The 18,009-nt window shown below is 47.3% G+C and overlaps 1 protein-coding gene across 2 annotated transcripts in view; it reads left to right on the plus strand.

The window, feature by feature from the left end:
• Window positions 1-4,331: 4,331 nt before the first annotated feature.
• The window catches only part of P2RX4 (purinergic receptor P2X 4), a 122,653-nt gene continuing 108,975 nt past the window's right edge, over window positions 4,332-18,009 (plus strand). Inside the window, exon 1 of one of the 2 annotated variants that reach the window (XM_069755360.1) lies at window positions 4,332-4,529. In XM_069755360.1, the coding sequence (XP_069611461.1) occupies window positions 4,390-4,529 (140 nt within the window). In that variant the 5' untranslated portion in view covers window positions 4,332-4,389. The remainder of the gene's footprint in view (window positions 4,530-18,009) is intronic. The other variant, XM_069755370.1, reaches the window with a different exon arrangement.

Consider the following 18,009-nt stretch of genomic DNA (forward strand, 5'->3'; position numbering starts at 1 on the left):
AGCTATTTTCAGGGCTCTCCAGAGATGCTCAATTGGGTTTAGGTCAGGGCTCTGGTTGGGCCAGTCAAGAATGGTCACAGAGTTGTTCTGAAGCCACTCCTTTGTTATTTTAGCTGTGTTCTTAGGTTCATTGTCTTGTTAGATGGTAAACATTCGGCCAAATCTGAGGTCCAGAGCACTCTGGAAGAGGTTTTCATCCAGGATATCTCTGTACTTGGCTGCATTCATGTTCCCTTCAATGGCATCCAGTCGTCCTGTCCCCACAGCTGAAAAACATCCCCATAGCATGATGCTGCCACCACCATGTTTCACTGTTGGGATTGTATTGGGCAGGTGATGAGCAGTGCTTGGATTTCTCCACACATACCACTTAGAATTAACACCAAAAAGGTCTATCTTCATCTCATCAGACCAGAGAATCTTATTTCTCATAGTCTGGGAGTCCTTCATGTGTTTTTTTTTTTTTTTTTTAGCAAACTATGTGGGCTTTCATATGTTGTGCACTGAAGAGTGGCTTCCGTCAGGCCACTCTGCCATAAAGGCCCGACTGGTGGAGGTTGGCAGTGATAGTTGACTTTGTGGAACTTTCCCCCATCTCCCTACTGCATCTCTGGAGCTCAGCCACAGTGATCTTGGGGTTCTTCTTTACCTCCCTCACCAAGGGTCTTCTCCTACAATTGCTTAGTTTAGCTGAACGGCCAGGTTTAGGAAGACTTCTGGTGGTCCCAAACTTCTTCCATTTAAGGAATATGGAGGCCACTGTGCTCTTAGGAACCTTGAGTACTGCATTAATTATTTTGTAACCTTGGCCAGATCTGTGCCTTGCCACAATTCTGTCTCTGAGCTCCTTGGCCAGTTCCATTGACCTCATGATTCTCCTTTGGTCTGACATGCAATGTGAGCTGTGAGGTCTTAGGCTACTTTCACACTAGCGTCGTACGACGCATGTCGCAATGTGTTGTTTTGCAGAAAAAACGCATCCTGCAAAGTTGTCTGCAGGATGCGTTTTTTTCTCCATAGGCGTGTATTAGCGACGCATTGCCACACGTCGCAACCGTCGTGCGACGGTTGCGTTGTGTGGTGGCGGACCGTCGGCATCAAAAAACGTTGCTTGTAACGTTTTTTTGGTGCGTTGTGTCTGCCATTTCCGACCGCGCATGCGCGGCCAGAACTCCGCCCCCTCCTCCCCGCAACTCACAATGCCCTCGTTGTGGTGTGTTATGACAGGATGCGTCGGAACGTCGGCCCGACTCACTGCGACGGGCCGACGCTAGTGTGAAAGTAGCCTTAGGCTATGTGCATACGTAGGAAATGTGGTGCAGAATTTTCAACACTAAATCTGCATCTTCTGGCAGAATCTGCAGGTGCGTTTTTTATGTGTTTTTTTGTGCAGATTTTACCACTGTTGATGTCTATAATGGAGGGGTGCAGAAACGCTGCAGAACTGCACAAAAGAAGTGACATGCACTTCTTTGAAATCTGCAGCGTTTCTGCGCAGATTTTTCTGCACCATGTGCACAGCTTTTTTTTTCCACATTGATTTACATTGTAAATCTGCTGCAGTTCTGCACTAAATCTGCATCGTGTGCACATACCCTAATATAGACAGGTGTGTGCCTTTCCAAATCAAGTCCCATCAGTTTAATTAAACACAGCTGGATTCCAATGTAGAACCATCTCAAGGAGGATCACAAGGAAATGGACAGCATGTGACTTGCATATGAGTGTCTGAGCAAAGGGTCTGAATACTTATGACAATGTGATGTTTCAGTTTTTCTATTTTATTAAATTTGCAAAAACTTCTACATTTCTGTTTTTTTTGTCAGCCAAGATGGGGTGCAGAGTGAAAAATGTGAAAAAAAAACCTTTTGAATTTACCAACTGGCTGCAATGAAATAAAGTGTGAAAAATTTAAAGGGTGTGAATACTTTCCATACCCACTGTACTCAGCGTACCCACAAGGGAAACTAGGAGGTTGCAGATTCAAGCACAGTTTATCCCCTTAATGACAGCCAATACGCCTTTTAACTGACCTGAGATATAAGAGAATAGCCTCCCCATACAGGAGACAATCCAGCATCTGTCAGTTGTGCACTATAGCTGACAACTTGCTGCATCAGCCACGATCAGTGTTTGCACCGTCCAAATCTGTTTAACCCCTTAGATGCTGCTGTAACTAGTGACTACACCATTATAGATGGTTAACAGAGTGTGGCTTCTCCCTCTTTATCCCAATTTGTGCCCTCAGATCATGATTGTGTGGTCCTGATGTTTGCCGTGGCAATTCATGACCAAATAGCGGCCTTAGAGTCTGACGGCTGTAGTAATCTGTTCAGAAGTTAGCGGCATTTAGGTGGTAAAAATACACATTTTCATTTCTGTCTTACCACTTTGCATTAATTCCTGTAACGCACCTGAAGGGTTAATAAACTACCTGACTGCAGTTTTCGATATGTCAGGGGGTGCGGTTTTTAAAATGGTATCACCTTTTGGGGTTTCCCAATATATGAGACCCCTAAAGTCACTTCAAACATGGATAAGTCCCTAAAAAAAATAAATTTAGTAAATTTCCTTGAAAAAATGAAAAATTGTTGCTACATTTTTAAACCTCCTAAAATGCTAAAAAAAAATAAATAACATTTTACAAATGATGCTGATGTAAAGCCGACATGTGGGAAATGTGGTTTGCTGTGGTATGACCATCTAGATTAAAGGGATAATCATTCAAATTTTGAAAATTGCAAATTTAACATTTTTCTCAAATTTTTGATATTTTTTTATAAATAAACACAAAACATATTGACCTAAATTTACCATTATCATAAAGTATAATATGTCACGAAAAAACAGTCTCAAAATCACTGGGATTTGTTGAAGTGTTGCAGAGTTATTACCACATAAAGTGACACTGGTCAGATTTCAAAAATCTGGCTCCGTCACTAAGGGGTTAAACTGTGTGGAAAAAAAAAAAAGCATAGAGGACCTGAGATTTCTGTGAATCCCATCTACTTTGCTGGAACTATAAGACGCTGCGTCTTTTTTGCACAGCGAAACGACACAGTTTCAAAAACTCTTTGTGGTAGTCTGCACATAGCGGACATTTCCTGCAACATTTCCTGTTTATTCAGAAGCAGAGATCTCATATCAGGTTTTTGAATGGATCATTTTCCGCTTGTCTGTTTCAAAAACAGAAGACACAAACGGATCATCAGGTGACCGGAGCGGCGGACAATCATGTGACCGGAGGACAATCAGGTGACCGGAGCGGCGGACAATCATGTGACCGGAGGACAGACCGGAGGACAATCAGGTGACCGGAGCGGCGGACAATCATGTGGCCGGAGGACAATCATGTGACCGGAGCGGCGGACAATCAGGTGACCGGAGCGGCGGACAATCATGTGATCGGAGCGGCGGACAATCATGTGACCGGAGCGGCGGACAATCATGTGATCGGAGCGGGGGACAATCATGTGACCGGAGCGGCGGACAATCATGTGATCGGAGCGGCGGACAATCATGTGATCGGAGCGGCGGACAATCATGTGACCGGAGCGGCGGACAATCATGTGACCGCAGCGGCGGACAATCATGTGACCGGAGCCGCGGACAATCATGTGACCGGAGCGGCGGACAATCAAGTGACCGGAGCGGCGGACAATCATGTGTACGGAGCCGCTGACAATCATGTGTACGGAGCCGCTGACAATCATGTGAACGGAGCGGTGGACAATCATGTGAACGGAGCGGTGGACAATTGTGTGAACGGAGCGACGGACAATCATGTGAACGGAGCCGCGGACAATCATGTGAACGGAGCCGCGGACAATCATGTGAACGGAGCCGCGGACAATCGTGTGAACGGAGCGGTGGACAATCGTGTGAACGGAGCGGGGACAATCGTGTGAACGGAGCCTCGGACAATCGTGTGAACGAAGCCTCGGACAATCGTGTGAACGGAGCCGCGGACAATCGTGTGAATGGAGCGGGGACAATCGTGTGAACGGAGCCTCGGACAATCGTGTGAACGGAGCCTCGGACAATCGTGTGAACGGAGCCGCGGACAATCGTGTGAACGGAGCCGCGGACAATCGTGTGAACGGAGCCGCGGACAATCGTGTGTACGGAACCGCGGAAAATCATGTGAACGGAGCCGCGGAAAATCATGTGAACGGAGCGGCGGACAATTGTGTGAACGGAGCAGCGGACCACTATGCGCCAAGCTCACTATTGACAGCTGTTGAATGTGAGGCGTGCACTTCCACTGCCGACCAGTAGATGGCGATTCGGGAGGAAATCCAGCTCCACCCATTTATGAGGAGTTGATCCCTGACTAGAGGGCTGGACACGTGACCCGTTGGAGTCCTGAGTCCCGGCTCCCGTGCGGTCATGTCTGCTGGAGGCTGCTGTGCCGAGGTCTACAGCTGTATATTCGACTACAACACCCCGCGTATTGCGCTGATTAAGAGCCGCAAGGTCGGACTGCTGAACCGAGTCATCCAGCTGCTGATCCTCGCCTATGTTATCGGGTATGAAGTCTCCATAGTGTGCGGATATTGCACAGAGTGCTGATATCCTGTGTCCGGCGCTTCACCTGCTGCCATATGTGTGGGTATACGGCGGGCACACACATGCCAGGGGCACTGCTAGGTCACTGCCACACCAGCTGGTGGAAAAGTACGAGTCTTACTACAGTGCTGGCCGGGAATGCTGGGGGTCTTAGTCCCACATCAGCTTTACAGAACTTTCCTGGACTTGGTTCAATGTGTAATGACTGACTGCCACCTTCTCCAGAAATAATATTCTACTAGAACAGTACCAGATTGTACCCTGTGCCCACCAGACTGCCACCGTCCAGCTGGGCTCAGTATCTGTAATGACAATGCCAGACTGTACCCTGTGCCCACCAGACCACCACCGTCCAGCTGGGCTCAGTACCTCTAATGACAGTGCCAGACTGTACCCTGTGCCCACCAGACCACCACCGTCCAGCTGGGCTCAGTACCTCTAATGACAGTGCCAGACTGTACCCTGTGCCCACCAGAACACCACCGTCCAGCTGGGCTCAGTATCTGTAATGACAATGCCAGACTGTACCCTGTGCCCACCAGACCACCACCGTCCAGCTGGGCTCAGTACCTCTAATGACAGTGCCAGACTGTACCCTGTGCCCACCAGAACACCACCGTCCAGCTGGGCTCAGTATCTGTAATGACAGTGCCAGACTGTACCCTGTGCCCACCAGACCGCCACCGTCCAACTGGGCTCAGTATCTGTAATGACAATGCCAGATTGTACCCTGTGCCCATCAGACCACCACCGTCCAACTGGGCTCAGTATCTCTAATGACAGTGCCAGATTGTACCCTGTGCCCACCAGACCGCCACCGTCCAACTGGGCTCAGTATCTGTAATGACAGTGCCAGATTGTATCCTGTGCCCATCAGACCACCACCGTCCAACTGGGCTCAGTATCTGTAATGACAGTGCCAGATTGTACCCTGTGCCCACCAGACCGCCACCGTCCAACTGGGCTCAGTATCTGTAATGACAGTGCCAGATTGTATCCTGTGCCCATCAGACCACCACCGTCCAACTGGGCTCAGTATCTCTAATGACAGTGCCAGATTGTACCCTGTGCCCACCAGACCACCACCGTCCAGCTGGGTTCGGTATCTCTAATGACACTGCCGAGTGCTGGGGGCCTGAGCAGGCGGGGACACCAGCGCGCTGTGGGGGTCAGGTGACGGAGTCACCGCTAGCTCAGGCCCCCAGCACTTGCTATACTCACCTGCCTGTCAAGTTCCAGCGCTGCGCGCCGCCATCTTCCGGCTCCTCTGGCTGTGACTGTTCAGTCAGAGGGCGGCGCCAGCGCGCATTAAGCGCGTCATCGCGCCCTCTGAACTGGGAACGTCACAGCAGAGGACCCGGGAGACGGAGCCGCACGCAGCGCTGGAACGGGACAGGTGAATATACTTACCCTCCTGGCGGTCCCTGACTCTCCGGTGGAGATCGCGGTGTGCGTTCAGTGTTTACGCATAGCGTCACTCTGTGAGGCCCAGACTGCGCCGCTTCTTGCGCAGTCTATAAAGGCTTCGGACAGAGTGACGCTCCCAGCGTTATATTATAGATATGGTGACTTTTTGAGAGGATGAGGAGGATGTGTTGTATTTTTTTATTTCAGAGTACATGAAGCCTAGAGCTCCTCGCACGTCCGAGTTTGCAGTACGTTTTCACAGATACAGCCCGTTCCCATATATCCTATGCTGTGCATATGTCCGTGTTTTTACTCAGACTGTGTACGGATGACCATGGCCAATATCAGTCTATGGATCCTGGAAATACTCGTCCAGCACACGGACGGCATCCATGTGTCATCCGAGTGCTGTCAGTGTTTAACATTGCAAGCAGTATAGGAGAAGTTTTGTAATTTATTTCTCTCTTTAGCCATACTGGAATAACTGATGGTAAAAAAGGCCACACTAATGACACGAGTACTGTTTTTTCACATACGTATTATATACGGACGTGTGAATCAGGCCTTACTGATTAAAGGAGCCTGTCAGCGAATTAATTCTGCTCAAAACAAAGGGCGTCTCTCTTATTGCAAAATCCATGAATTGGAAAAGTGGCACCCACTACCCATAATAACACTTCTATTCAAACTTCAATAAAAGCATGGCTGCAGGAGGAAACGGGCAGTGTGGTGGACATTACAGGGCTGTGGAGTCGGTAAGCCAAACCACAAGTTCTCAATTTCCCTGACTCCCCAGCACTGCCCCCTACTGAGCATGTACATAAAGTGCAACACAGATTCATCCCACCTAAGAGCCGAGATCCTTAGATCAGGAAGAGAACAGACCTTCATAGGACATTTCATAACTTTCCCAAATTCTTATGAAAACATTTACAGCACATCCTGCATTGTTCTACTGGACCCAATTTATTATATGTTTTAGGAGTCCATTTTATTCCCACTCCCAAAATAGACTCTGACTCCACAGCCCTGGGTCACGGCCGTTTTGCATCAGACTGCTCTTCAATGGGTCTCTCTTATTGCCCGTTCTTGAGGCAGCATAAATCAGCTGACTGGTTCACTTTCACTTTTAAAAGCTTCTTTTAATGTTTTTCCACTAAAGGGGGCATAGTAAGGGGGATTTTTTTTTCTTTTTTAACTTTGTGAAATCCCTTTTCTAATCCTTTTATTAACGCTGACATAACACTGGAATGTGTGATTATCTGATGGCTGCCATTGCAACCCCGGGCACCACATTGTGCTGGGGGCCATGGGCCATGGCTGCTATTGACCACTGCATATTAGGGATTAAACATTTGAGATCAGAATTATTTTTTGCTCCTGGATGTTGCACTGTGTTATCTGAAACCTTCTTATGATGGAGGAAGTTCAGCTCCTGGGCCTTGGCCATCATCCACCATTCATGTCCAGCACATGTCGGTATGGGGTGAAGTTCTGGTGCCTAACATCTGCATTGCTCAAGTGCATGAGATTGGTGGACAGTCCTGGCAAATCGAGGGGTTTGGCTGACTTTATGTAGAGTATGTGGCCAGCTTTAAATGGTAAAATGTATCTACAACCAGGAACTCTAAACGCTGTAACCTGCATGACGACACGTTTGTTTGTGGTATGTCACTTCCTAACAACACGTTCGGGTCACCAGTCTGAAAGTTCATTAGTCCAACTTTTACTAGAGATTAAGATCTGTGCGGTATTTTTCCACTGTCTATGAGGCGGGACTCAAATTGTGTTGCAAAGAACCTAGAATTCGCCACAACAAAAAAGGAAAAAGACAACAGCAGCGCAGGATGGAAGTCAATGATCAGGGGCATCAGCTTTTCTCACACAGAGGATGTTATGGCTTGAGATTACAAGGGGGAAAATAAAGGAGTCCTCACTAAGGTGGGATTTACACATTCTTTATTTCTCCAGTCACCTTCCACGACAGCGGTACTGGAGGATGTCTCCCTGCCCTAATGGGGGACAGGAAACTCAGAGGTTAAATACCCTCCCCTTCCTGCCACCTCCAGTGTTTTTCCTGTCCCCTATGGGGCATGAAGAGGTCCTGCGGTAGTGCTGCCGTGGCCGGCGATCTGAGCACTCAAAACCTTACCTAGCCGGGCAGCCTGGATCGGGATGTTTCTCCTCCCTGCGGTGCTGCTCCCGTCTCCTCACATGGTGTGGACTCGGGACCCCTCCTCCCGCGCTCCTTCGAGAGTAAAGCGGAGCGGTGTTGTGCGGCCGGGGTCCCCGCGCGGCTCCCCGGCATTCCTCCTCTCCTGGCAGGCCGGAAACGGTGGACGCGCGAACCGGAAGTACCCGAACTTCCGGTTCACGGCATGTGCGTTCCAGCGGTGGAGCGCACGCGCGTCTGAAAAGCAAATCTGATGGGGCATAGCGGTTTTTTCCCCTACGCCTGGGACCAGGAGGAGGAGGACCAGGAGGAGGAGCACAAGATTGGACGCAAGTTCCACGGTATTTAACCCTGGTAGATCACCTCCAGGTAAGGCCCCCTGTCTGTCTGGACTGCAGTACTGACTGACCATGGAAGGTGACAGACCTGTCTCTGCTTCTGCCGAGCCCTGCGTCCTCCCTCCTACCGTGAGTAGTGGGTCAGGTCCCTCTATCCCTGTATTCCTTAGGGTTCTATATACTTAGTCCCCCTTCTCTCTCTTTTTTAGGGAGACAAGGCCTCTGCCCCTAGGAAGGACAGATCTTCCAAGAAATCGGAAGATCGAAAATGTGGTGTTTGTGCATCAAAGCTACCTTCTTCATACAAGAAGAAACTTTGCCAGCCCTGCACTGATGAAATATTACACTCAGAACAGCCATCCTTGTTCGAGAGCATTAAATCCCTCATTAAACAGGAAGTTCAGTCCTCGGTATCGGCCCTTTCCCAGTCTCTGTTACCTCCGCCACCTCCTCCTAAAAAAAAAAGGAAGATGGCAACGGTTATTTCTGATTCATACTCTGGTGAACTTCATTCCTCCGGCTCGGAGGATTTGTGGGAGAATGAGGGCTCCACTTCCACCCCCAAAGACATAAGTAAAAAATACTATTTTTCCTCAAAGACATACATGAGTTAATTAGTATGGTCAGGGGGACAATGGGCGTTGAGGAGGAGGAGAAACCATCAGTGCAGGATGAGATGTTTGGTGGGTTAAAACCTAAAAAATTAAATGGGTTTCCTATACACGAGAATGTACAGAATCTCATCCTTCATGAATGGGAATCGCCCGAGAAGGACTTACTGTTCCCTCTGAACTAAAAAATCGTTTCTCTCTCGATGGAGACGTCTCTCTGTGGGATACCACTAAGGTAGATGTACAAGTCTCTAGAGTATCAAAAAAGACAACCCTCCCTTTCGAGGATTCTTCCCAACTCAGAGACCCTATGGACCGCAAAATGGAGAGTTTACTAAGAAGATCTTGGGAGACTTCCACCAATCTCCTTAAAACAAACATTGCGTCCACCTGCGTGGCTAGATCCCTATTCCGTTGGCTCCTCACGCTTGAAGATCACCTTACCCAGGGAACATCTAGGGAAGTAATCTTAGATTCCCTCCCTCTTCTCCAGAAAGCTACGGGCTTCCTTGCCGATGCTTCGGCAGAGTCCGTTAGAGTGGCTGCTAAATCGGCAGTTCTCTCTAACTCTCTAACTCAGCCAGAAGAGCTCTATGGCTGAAGTCTTGGAATGGGGACATAACGTCCAAAACAAAGCTCTGTGCCATTCCCTTTCAGGGCCGCTATCTATTCATGCAGGCTCTGGACGATATACTGGAAAAGGCAACAGACAAGAAAAAAGCGCTTCCTGAACAGAGGAATCCGAAAAAACGTTTTTTTTTCGTCCCTCAAAAGAACAACCCTTCGAACGAGAGTTCAAAGGAAAAGGCAAGTCAGGACGCTGGAGCTATTCTAAAGGGGGGAAGGGTAGGAACATCCTGGTTCCCCAGTCCCAGCAGGCCCCAGACAAGCAGTGACTATGCCCAGGGCGTCGGGGGTCGACTCTCGAGCTTCATCAACCAGTGGAGTTCCATTTCGTCGAACCAGTGGGTACTCGACACTATTCAAAATGGACTAAAATTAGAGTTCGAGAGCCCTCATCACATAAGGATAACCTCATTACAGAGTCTCAGCCCTCAGGGCGCATTCCTTTCCGGACTTCAAGAGTTACTCCAGGCAGGAGTAATTTCCCCAGTACCTCAACAAGAAATGGGCAGAGGACATTATTCCCACCTGTTTCTGATCAAGAAACCTTCGGGAAAGCACCGAATATTAATCAACTTGAAACCTCTGAATCGAGTAATAACCTACAGGAGGTTCAAGATGGAGTCAGTCAAAACAGCGATCCCTCTGATAGGACAGGACTGGGTGATGGCTACGGTGGATCTGAGGGACGCTTATTACCACGTCCCAATCCATCCAGAATTCCGGAAATACCTAAGATTCGCAATATCTCAGGATCGGGAGATAGTATGCTATCAGTTCAACTCCCTTCCCTTCGGAATCGCCTCAGCTCCCAGAGTCTTAACAAAGATCATGACAGAAGCCATTTTATTCATTCGTCTTCAGGGGATCTGCATAGTACCCTATCTAGACGATCTACTCATTGTCGCTCCTTCAGTCTCCCGCCTCAAGGCGGACTTAACAAAATCTCTAGAAATCCTAAAGTCATTGGGTTGGATCCCGAATCTAGAGAAATCGGACTTACTTCCCTCCAGGAGGAAGAAGTTCCTAGGGGTCCTTCTGGACTCGGAGTTGAGGAGATCCTTTCTGCCCAGAGAACGTCAACTCGATCTGGTACAGAAGATAACAGCATTCAGAACCCTGAAGGCTCCTACTCTACGACATTCCATGTCTATTCTGGGATCTCTAACATCTTGTATCCAGATGGTATCTTGGGCCCAAGCCCACATGAGAGTCCTCCAAACCCATGTCCTATCATCCTGGGACAGACAGCAGAGTTCTCTTTCCAAGAGAATTTCCCTCCCCAATCATGTCAAGGCATCCCTGACATGGTGGCTACGGCTCCGAAACCTCCAACGGGGGGTCAGTTGGGACCAGGTCCCGCTACAGACACTCACATCGGACGCCAGTCAAAGGGGATGGGGAGCTATAGTCGAGGGAACTCATTTCCAGGGCACCTGGGCCCCAGACATCAGAGCAAGCTCTTCAAACTTCAGAGAACTGAAGGCGGTGGAAGAAGCGTTAAAAGCCGCATCCTTTATTGTTCAGGGACACCATGTCAGAATATATTCCGACAATATGACCACGGTAGCATACCTTCGTCATCAGGGAGGCACAAGATTCAAGAAACTAAAAACCTTAGCCTCGAACATTTTTTTTCTGGGCAGAGAGGCACCTCCTCTCTATTTCGGCAGTTCACCTGAAAGGGTCGGCCAATACCCAGGCAGATTTCCTGAGCAGAAGGGATGTACATCCAGGGGAATGGTGTCTGGACCAGGAGGTCTTCCTCTCCTTGATATCCAGATGGGGGATCCCAGAAGTGGACCTTTTTGCCAACAGTCAGAATGCCAAGCTGCAAACATATTTCTCCCTAAATATGGCAGACAGAGCACTGGGCATGGATGCGTTCTCTCACCCGTGGAGGTTCAACCTCGTGTATGCCTTTCCTCCGATCCCATTACTATCAAAAACTCTACAGAAGATCCGATCAGAGCGAGTTACTGCGATTTCTAATCGCGCCAACATGGCCGGGGAGGAGTTGGTACAGCGCCCTGTTAGACATGGCTCAGGAAGGTCCAATATATCTACCTCAGAAGGAGAATCTTCTTCATCAAGGGCCTTTGCTGCATCCAAACCTTCACAGGTTAAATCTTTCAGCATGGCTTCTGAAGCCGAAATACTAAAGGCAAGAGGTCTCTCAGATGAAGTAATTCATACTCTCCAAAACAGTAAAAAACCCATAACCATTGCCAGTTTATGCCAAAATCTGGAAGAAGTTTTCATCGTGGTATCTTCCAGATATTCCAGACCCATTTCATACAAATATTGCCAAAATTCTGGACTTCTTGCAAAGGGGTCTAGATTTGGGTCTTAGGCCCAATACCTTTAAAGGTACAAATTTCAGCAGTTAGCTCCTATTTTGACCAGGAACTAGCCAAACATCGGTGGATCAGACATTTTATAACTTCAGCGAGTAGAATCCACCCCAGAGTTCAACAATACTCCTCCTTGGGACCTTAATTTGGTCCTTAATAGTCTAACTCGGGATCCTTTCGAACCTTTATCTCAGTCTTCATTAAAGGTTCTTACCCTAAAAACGGTCTTTTTAGTGGCTATTACCTCTACCAGACGGATAGGAGAACTGCATGCCCTATCCATACAAGAGCCTTACTTGAGGGTAACATCTGATAGTATAATCCTTCGTCTAGACCCTACCTTCTTACCTAAAGTAACATCAGACTTTGATAGAGGTCAGGACATAGTGTTGCCCTCATTCTACCCGGATCCTTCTAATGCGAGAGAAGAGTCCTTCCACACTCTGGATGTCCACAGAGTGGTTCTATATTATCTTTCACAAACAGTTGGAGGATTGATCAAAATCTCTTCATTCAACTCTCCGGAAAGAACAAAGGTAGAAAGGCGACAAAAAATACAATCGCCAACTGGATTAAACAAGCCATATCTCTGGCATACTCATCCCAGAATCTACCACCTCCTCCATCACTGAAGGCCCATTCTACACGGTCGGTGTCAACATCATGGGCAGAGAGAGGTGACGCTTCTACGGAGCAGATTTGCAGAGCTGCCACCTGGTCATCAGTCCATACGTTCACCAGGCACTACAGGCTTGATTTCAACCGGGATTTAACTTTCGGCAGAACAGTTCTGCAGGCGGTTGTCCCCCCCCCCCCCCCCCAGAAATTATTTGTTGGTACTACTCCAGTACCGCTGTCGTGGAAGGTGACTGGAGAAAATAGAATTATTCTTACCGTTAATTCGGTTTCTAGGAACCTCCCACAACAGCACTAATTTCCCTCCCTATCTGATAATTTTATTGGATGAATCCTGCACTTAAGTGGTAATTATACATACTACTGTGTCCAGAAAAAACACTGGAGGTGGCAGGAAGGGGAGGGTATTTACCCTCTTTGTGTTTCCTGCCCCCCATTAGGGCGGGGAGACATCCTCCAGTACCGCTGTCGTGGAAGGTTCCTAGAAACCGAATTAACGGTGAGAATAATTCTATTTTTTCTCATAAGTGAAAAACAGTCCATGGCCTCGATTCATCAAGCTCAGCGAAGTTCATGATGAGCTGGTGTCACACTCCTGATTCATCAAGAGGCCTCCTCAAATCCTACTCCCTAACGGCGTACACCGCTCCCCCGTCCCAACCCCCGCTCTTTCTATTTAACACTCCATGAAGACTCCAAAACTCACAAAATTTAGGCACAACTCTGCGTTGCAGTTAAATTTTGCAACTGTTCAAAGTTTTTACACCAGAATTCAGGCATGAAAGCGGTGATGAATCGAACCATGTGTTCTGTTCAGTATGTTTGATCCGGTGACCAGAAAAATGCCCATAGGAAAAATGCCCACACGGAAAATCGCCCATTGCAGCATCACAAAGTTTCAGATCCACGATATTTGAGGTGCAAGGTGAAGAATGCCCACAGAGAATAGCCCACAGGCTGAATTATAGGTTAAATTCTCTGTAGGACAGGGGGATAGTATATGCATGTATACATGAGATGCTCTGCAGGGCAGAAGAATAATATAGAATTATAGGTGAGTTGCTCTGCAGAATAGAGAATAGCAATGATCTATAGGTTAAATGCTTTGCAGGACAGGGGGATATTATGCAGGTATACGCGAGATGCTCTGCACAACGGAGAATAGTATAGAATTATAGGTGAGATGCTTTGCAGCACAGAAGAATGTCGGCGAAAATTGCCCACATAAAAAACTACCGACAAGTTTATTAAGAAGTTTATTAAGAAGGTCTAATAACAACAATAATTTAAGTTTCTTAAACAATCATTGCACACCTGCAAATAATTAGCTGCCGGGTGATTGTCCTTGACTTCCATGGGCTCCATTGAAATACAATACAGCACAACACAGGCAGCAAAGAAAATGCAGAATGGATTTCAACAAAGGTCTCTGGGTCCAGTTTACTTGTCCAGGTTCTACAGGTTCGGTTCACTCATCCCTAGTCCCACAGTACGGATTCTGTTCTTAGGAGTTGTTATTCCACTGTGCTAACAATAATTCTACTCTCATTGTGGTGTATGTGGGCCTAGAGACCCTTATTCCACTCTGTGTGGTGTGTGTGGGCCTAGAGACCCTTATTCCACTCTGTGTGGAGTGTGTGGGCCTAGAGACCCTTATTCCACTCTGTGTGGTGTGTGTGGGCCTAGAGACCCTTATTCCACTCTGTGTGGTGTGTGTGGGCCTAGAGACCCTTATTCCACTCTCATTGTGGTGTGTCTGGGCCTAGAGACCCTTATTCCACTCTCATTGTGGTGTGTCTGGGCCTAGAGACCCTTATTCCACTCTCATTGTGGTGTGTCTGGGCCTAGAGACCCTTATTCCACTCTCATTGTGGTGTGTCTGGGCCTAGAGACCCTTATTCCACTCTTTGTGGTGTGTCTGGGCCTAGAGACCCTTATTCCACTCTCATTGTGGTGTGTCTGGGCCTAGAGACCCTTATTCCACTCTCATTGTGGTGTGTCTGGGCCTAGAGACCCTTATTCCACTCTCATTGTGGTGTGTCTGGGCCTAGAGACCCTTCTTCAAATCCACTCTGCATTTCCTTCCATCCTATGCCTGCCTGCACCTGCAGTATATGTGTATGATACATAACTAGGTAGGGTCTGTTCACTATTACTCTTGGTAGCCATAAGTGGACAGGGAAGGAAGTGCAGGCGCCAGATTCACTGCCACTGAAGTCAATGGGAGAACGGAGGCACTTCCGCTCTTCTGACAGAATCTCACCTTTCTGCGGTGCTTTCTGGGCTTCCAGAACCATCTATCTCAGCCAGCAGCACCCTGCTTTTGGTGGGCACCCACTGAGATGATAATGTATTAGATCTGACCTACAGTCCCATGTAACTCCACAGATAATGCAGTGATTCTTTTGTGGGTACTGATAGCAGTGATGGCTCCTCTGGATCATACTGCTGCTGGTTTGGCATGTGCTGCTGTTCTGGGCTTGTGGGAGGAGTAAGGCTAAGTTCACACTTGCGTTGTGCAGTCCGTTCAACACATCCGTTAAACGGACTGCACACTGCAGCCCGCGTCTCGGGTCCGTCACTCAATGACGGCACATCACTAGCGCACGCCCATTGTGGGCGTGCGCTAGTGATGCGTCCGCCATTGAAAGTAATGGCGGCGTTAACTGACTACGTTACACCGCGTTATGCCGCGGTGTAACGTAGTCCGTTAAACGGGTCACACTAACGCAGTGTGAACCCAGCCTAAGGCAGAATCAGTGAGAGATGAGAGCAGACTAGATCTATCTATTGCTGATAATGACAGACTGCTACAAACCACAGATCTTCAGCATGTTTGCAGTTTTGCACTAGGTCAGCTGTAAATCACAAGTTGATCACACATCATGTGAACATCCTCACCTTTCACCTCAAATATCATAGATCTGAAACTTTGTGATGCTGCAATTGGCAATTTTCCATGTGGGCAAATTTCCGTGTGGGCATTTTTACTGTGGGCATTTTTCAGGGAACCATTTGATCCAATGGTCTATGCGTCAGTTTTTACAATTCTTGTTGCATCCATTTTTCTCGTATGTCTTACGTACGTTCTCCTACCAATTAAGCAGCAAATTACAGACCTTACACAGATAGCTTACACACAAAAGAAAATGGATGTGTGCATCTGCCCTAAGCGCTGTCCCCCCTTTTTCTTTCTACTAATGTCACTACGTAACTGGACACTACACATTAACATAGCGAGTGTACCATAGCGGCATAATATGCCACGCGCCAAGATACTTTTCTGGGTTTAACAGATAGCAAAAATTAGTCGCACGGAAGCCAAGAGGCCGTGTCTACTTACTTTGACAGAAACTAGACTTGTGTTGGGTAAGGGTTAGTCATAAAAATGGCATACAGGCCAAATGTAATTTTCTCCAATGCAGAATAACGTAAGATTAGTTGTTTTTTGTTTGTTTTTTTTGTTTAAGTGTATAAGCAAAAATGGTATTCTGACCGTACAGGGACATGGTCTGATCATAGCACAGCTCCTGGGCAAGGGAGGAACCAAAAGAGTATACAGACATTACAGCAGGGGATCACAGTTGATTATTTATTTGCTTAAAAACAGGCAGTGAAAGGTTTTACCTCACAAAAATAATTTTGTGATTCTCTGCTGTCCGGTCTGTATACTCTTTTGCTTCCTCCCCTGCCCAGGAGCTGTGGTATGACCAGACCATGTCCCTGTACGGTCAGACACAGCCATTACACAGTACACAGCAGGGGCACATTTATAAGATTATCTGAGCACAGGAACATTTTATTTAACTCCTTCAAGACCTTGCCCTTTTCCATTTTTGCATTCTCGTTTTTCGCTCTCCTCCTTCCCAGAGCCATAACTTTTTTTATTTTTCTGTCAATATGGCCACATGAGGGCTTGTTTTTTGCGGGATAAGTTGCACTTTTGAACGACATCATTGGTTTTAGCATGTCGAGGTCGAGTACTAGAAAATGAAAAAAAAATTCCAAGTGCTGTAAAATTGCAAAAAAAGTGCAATCCCACACTTTTTTGTTTGGCTTTTTTGCTAGGTTCAATAAATGCTAAAACTGACCTGCCATTTTGATTCTCCAGGTCATTACGAATTCATAGACACCAAACATGTCTAGGTTACATTTTATCTAAATGGTAAAAAAAAATTCCAAACTTTGCAAAAAAAAAAAAAAAAAAGCGCAATTTTCGGGTTAATGCTTTTTTTTAATTGATCGGGCGATTTCTGAACGCGGCGATGCCAAATATGTGTATGTTTGATATTTTTTTTTGTTTTTATTTTGAATGGGGCGAAAGGGGGGTGATGTAAACTTTTATATTTTTATTTTTTTCATATTAAACTTTTTTTTCTTTTTTTTTTTTTTTTTTTACTTTTGCCATGCTTCAGTAGCCTCCATGGGAGGCTAGAAGCTGACATAACCTGATCGGCTCTGCTACATAGCAGCGATCATCAGATCGCTCCTATGTAGCTGAATTACAGGCTTGCTATGAGTGCCGACCACAGGGTGGCGCTCACAGCATGTCAGCATCAGCAACCATAGAGGTCTCAAAGAGACCTCTGAATGCTATGCCGACGCATCGCTGACCCCCGATCATGTGACGGGGGTTGGCGATGCGCTCATTTCTGGCAGAATCGCCGGTTAAATGCCGTTGTCAGCGTTTGACAGCGGCATTTAACTAGTTAATGGCGGCGGGTGAATCGCGAGTCCACGCGTCGCTATTGCGGGCACATGTCAGCTGTTCAAAACAGCTGACATGTCCCGGCTTTGATGCGGGCTCACCGCCAGATCCCTCATTAAAGCAGGGGATCCGACCTCCGCAGTAATAGTACTTCCAATTGTGGAAGTTATTATTATTGTTGCAAGATCTATTGCTTAAAGGGACACTGTCATCTGAATTTGGAGGGAACAATCCTCAGCCATGGAGGCGGGGTTTTTGTGTGTTTGATTCACCCTTTCCTTACCCGCTGGCTGCATGCTGGCTGCAATATTGGATTGAAGTTCATTCTCTGTCCTCCATAGTACACGCCTGCGCAAGGCAAGATTGCACCTTGTGCAGGCGTGTACTATGGAGGACAGAGAATTAACTTCAATCCAATATTGCAGCCAGCGGGTAAGGAAAGGGTGAATCAAACACACAAAAACCCCGCCTCCATGGCTGAAGATTGTTCCCTCCAAATTCAGGTGACAGTGTCCCTTTAAAATAAACTTTGTTAGTGTCAACACTGCTGTAATTGCATTACCTATGTTGGTATTGTATGAAGTAATAA

The sequence above is a fragment of the Ranitomeya imitator genome, chromosome 1, assembly GCF_032444005.1.
Source record: "Ranitomeya imitator isolate aRanImi1 chromosome 1, aRanImi1.pri, whole genome shotgun sequence".
Lineage (NCBI taxonomy): Eukaryota > Metazoa > Chordata > Amphibia > Anura > Dendrobatidae > Ranitomeya > Ranitomeya imitator.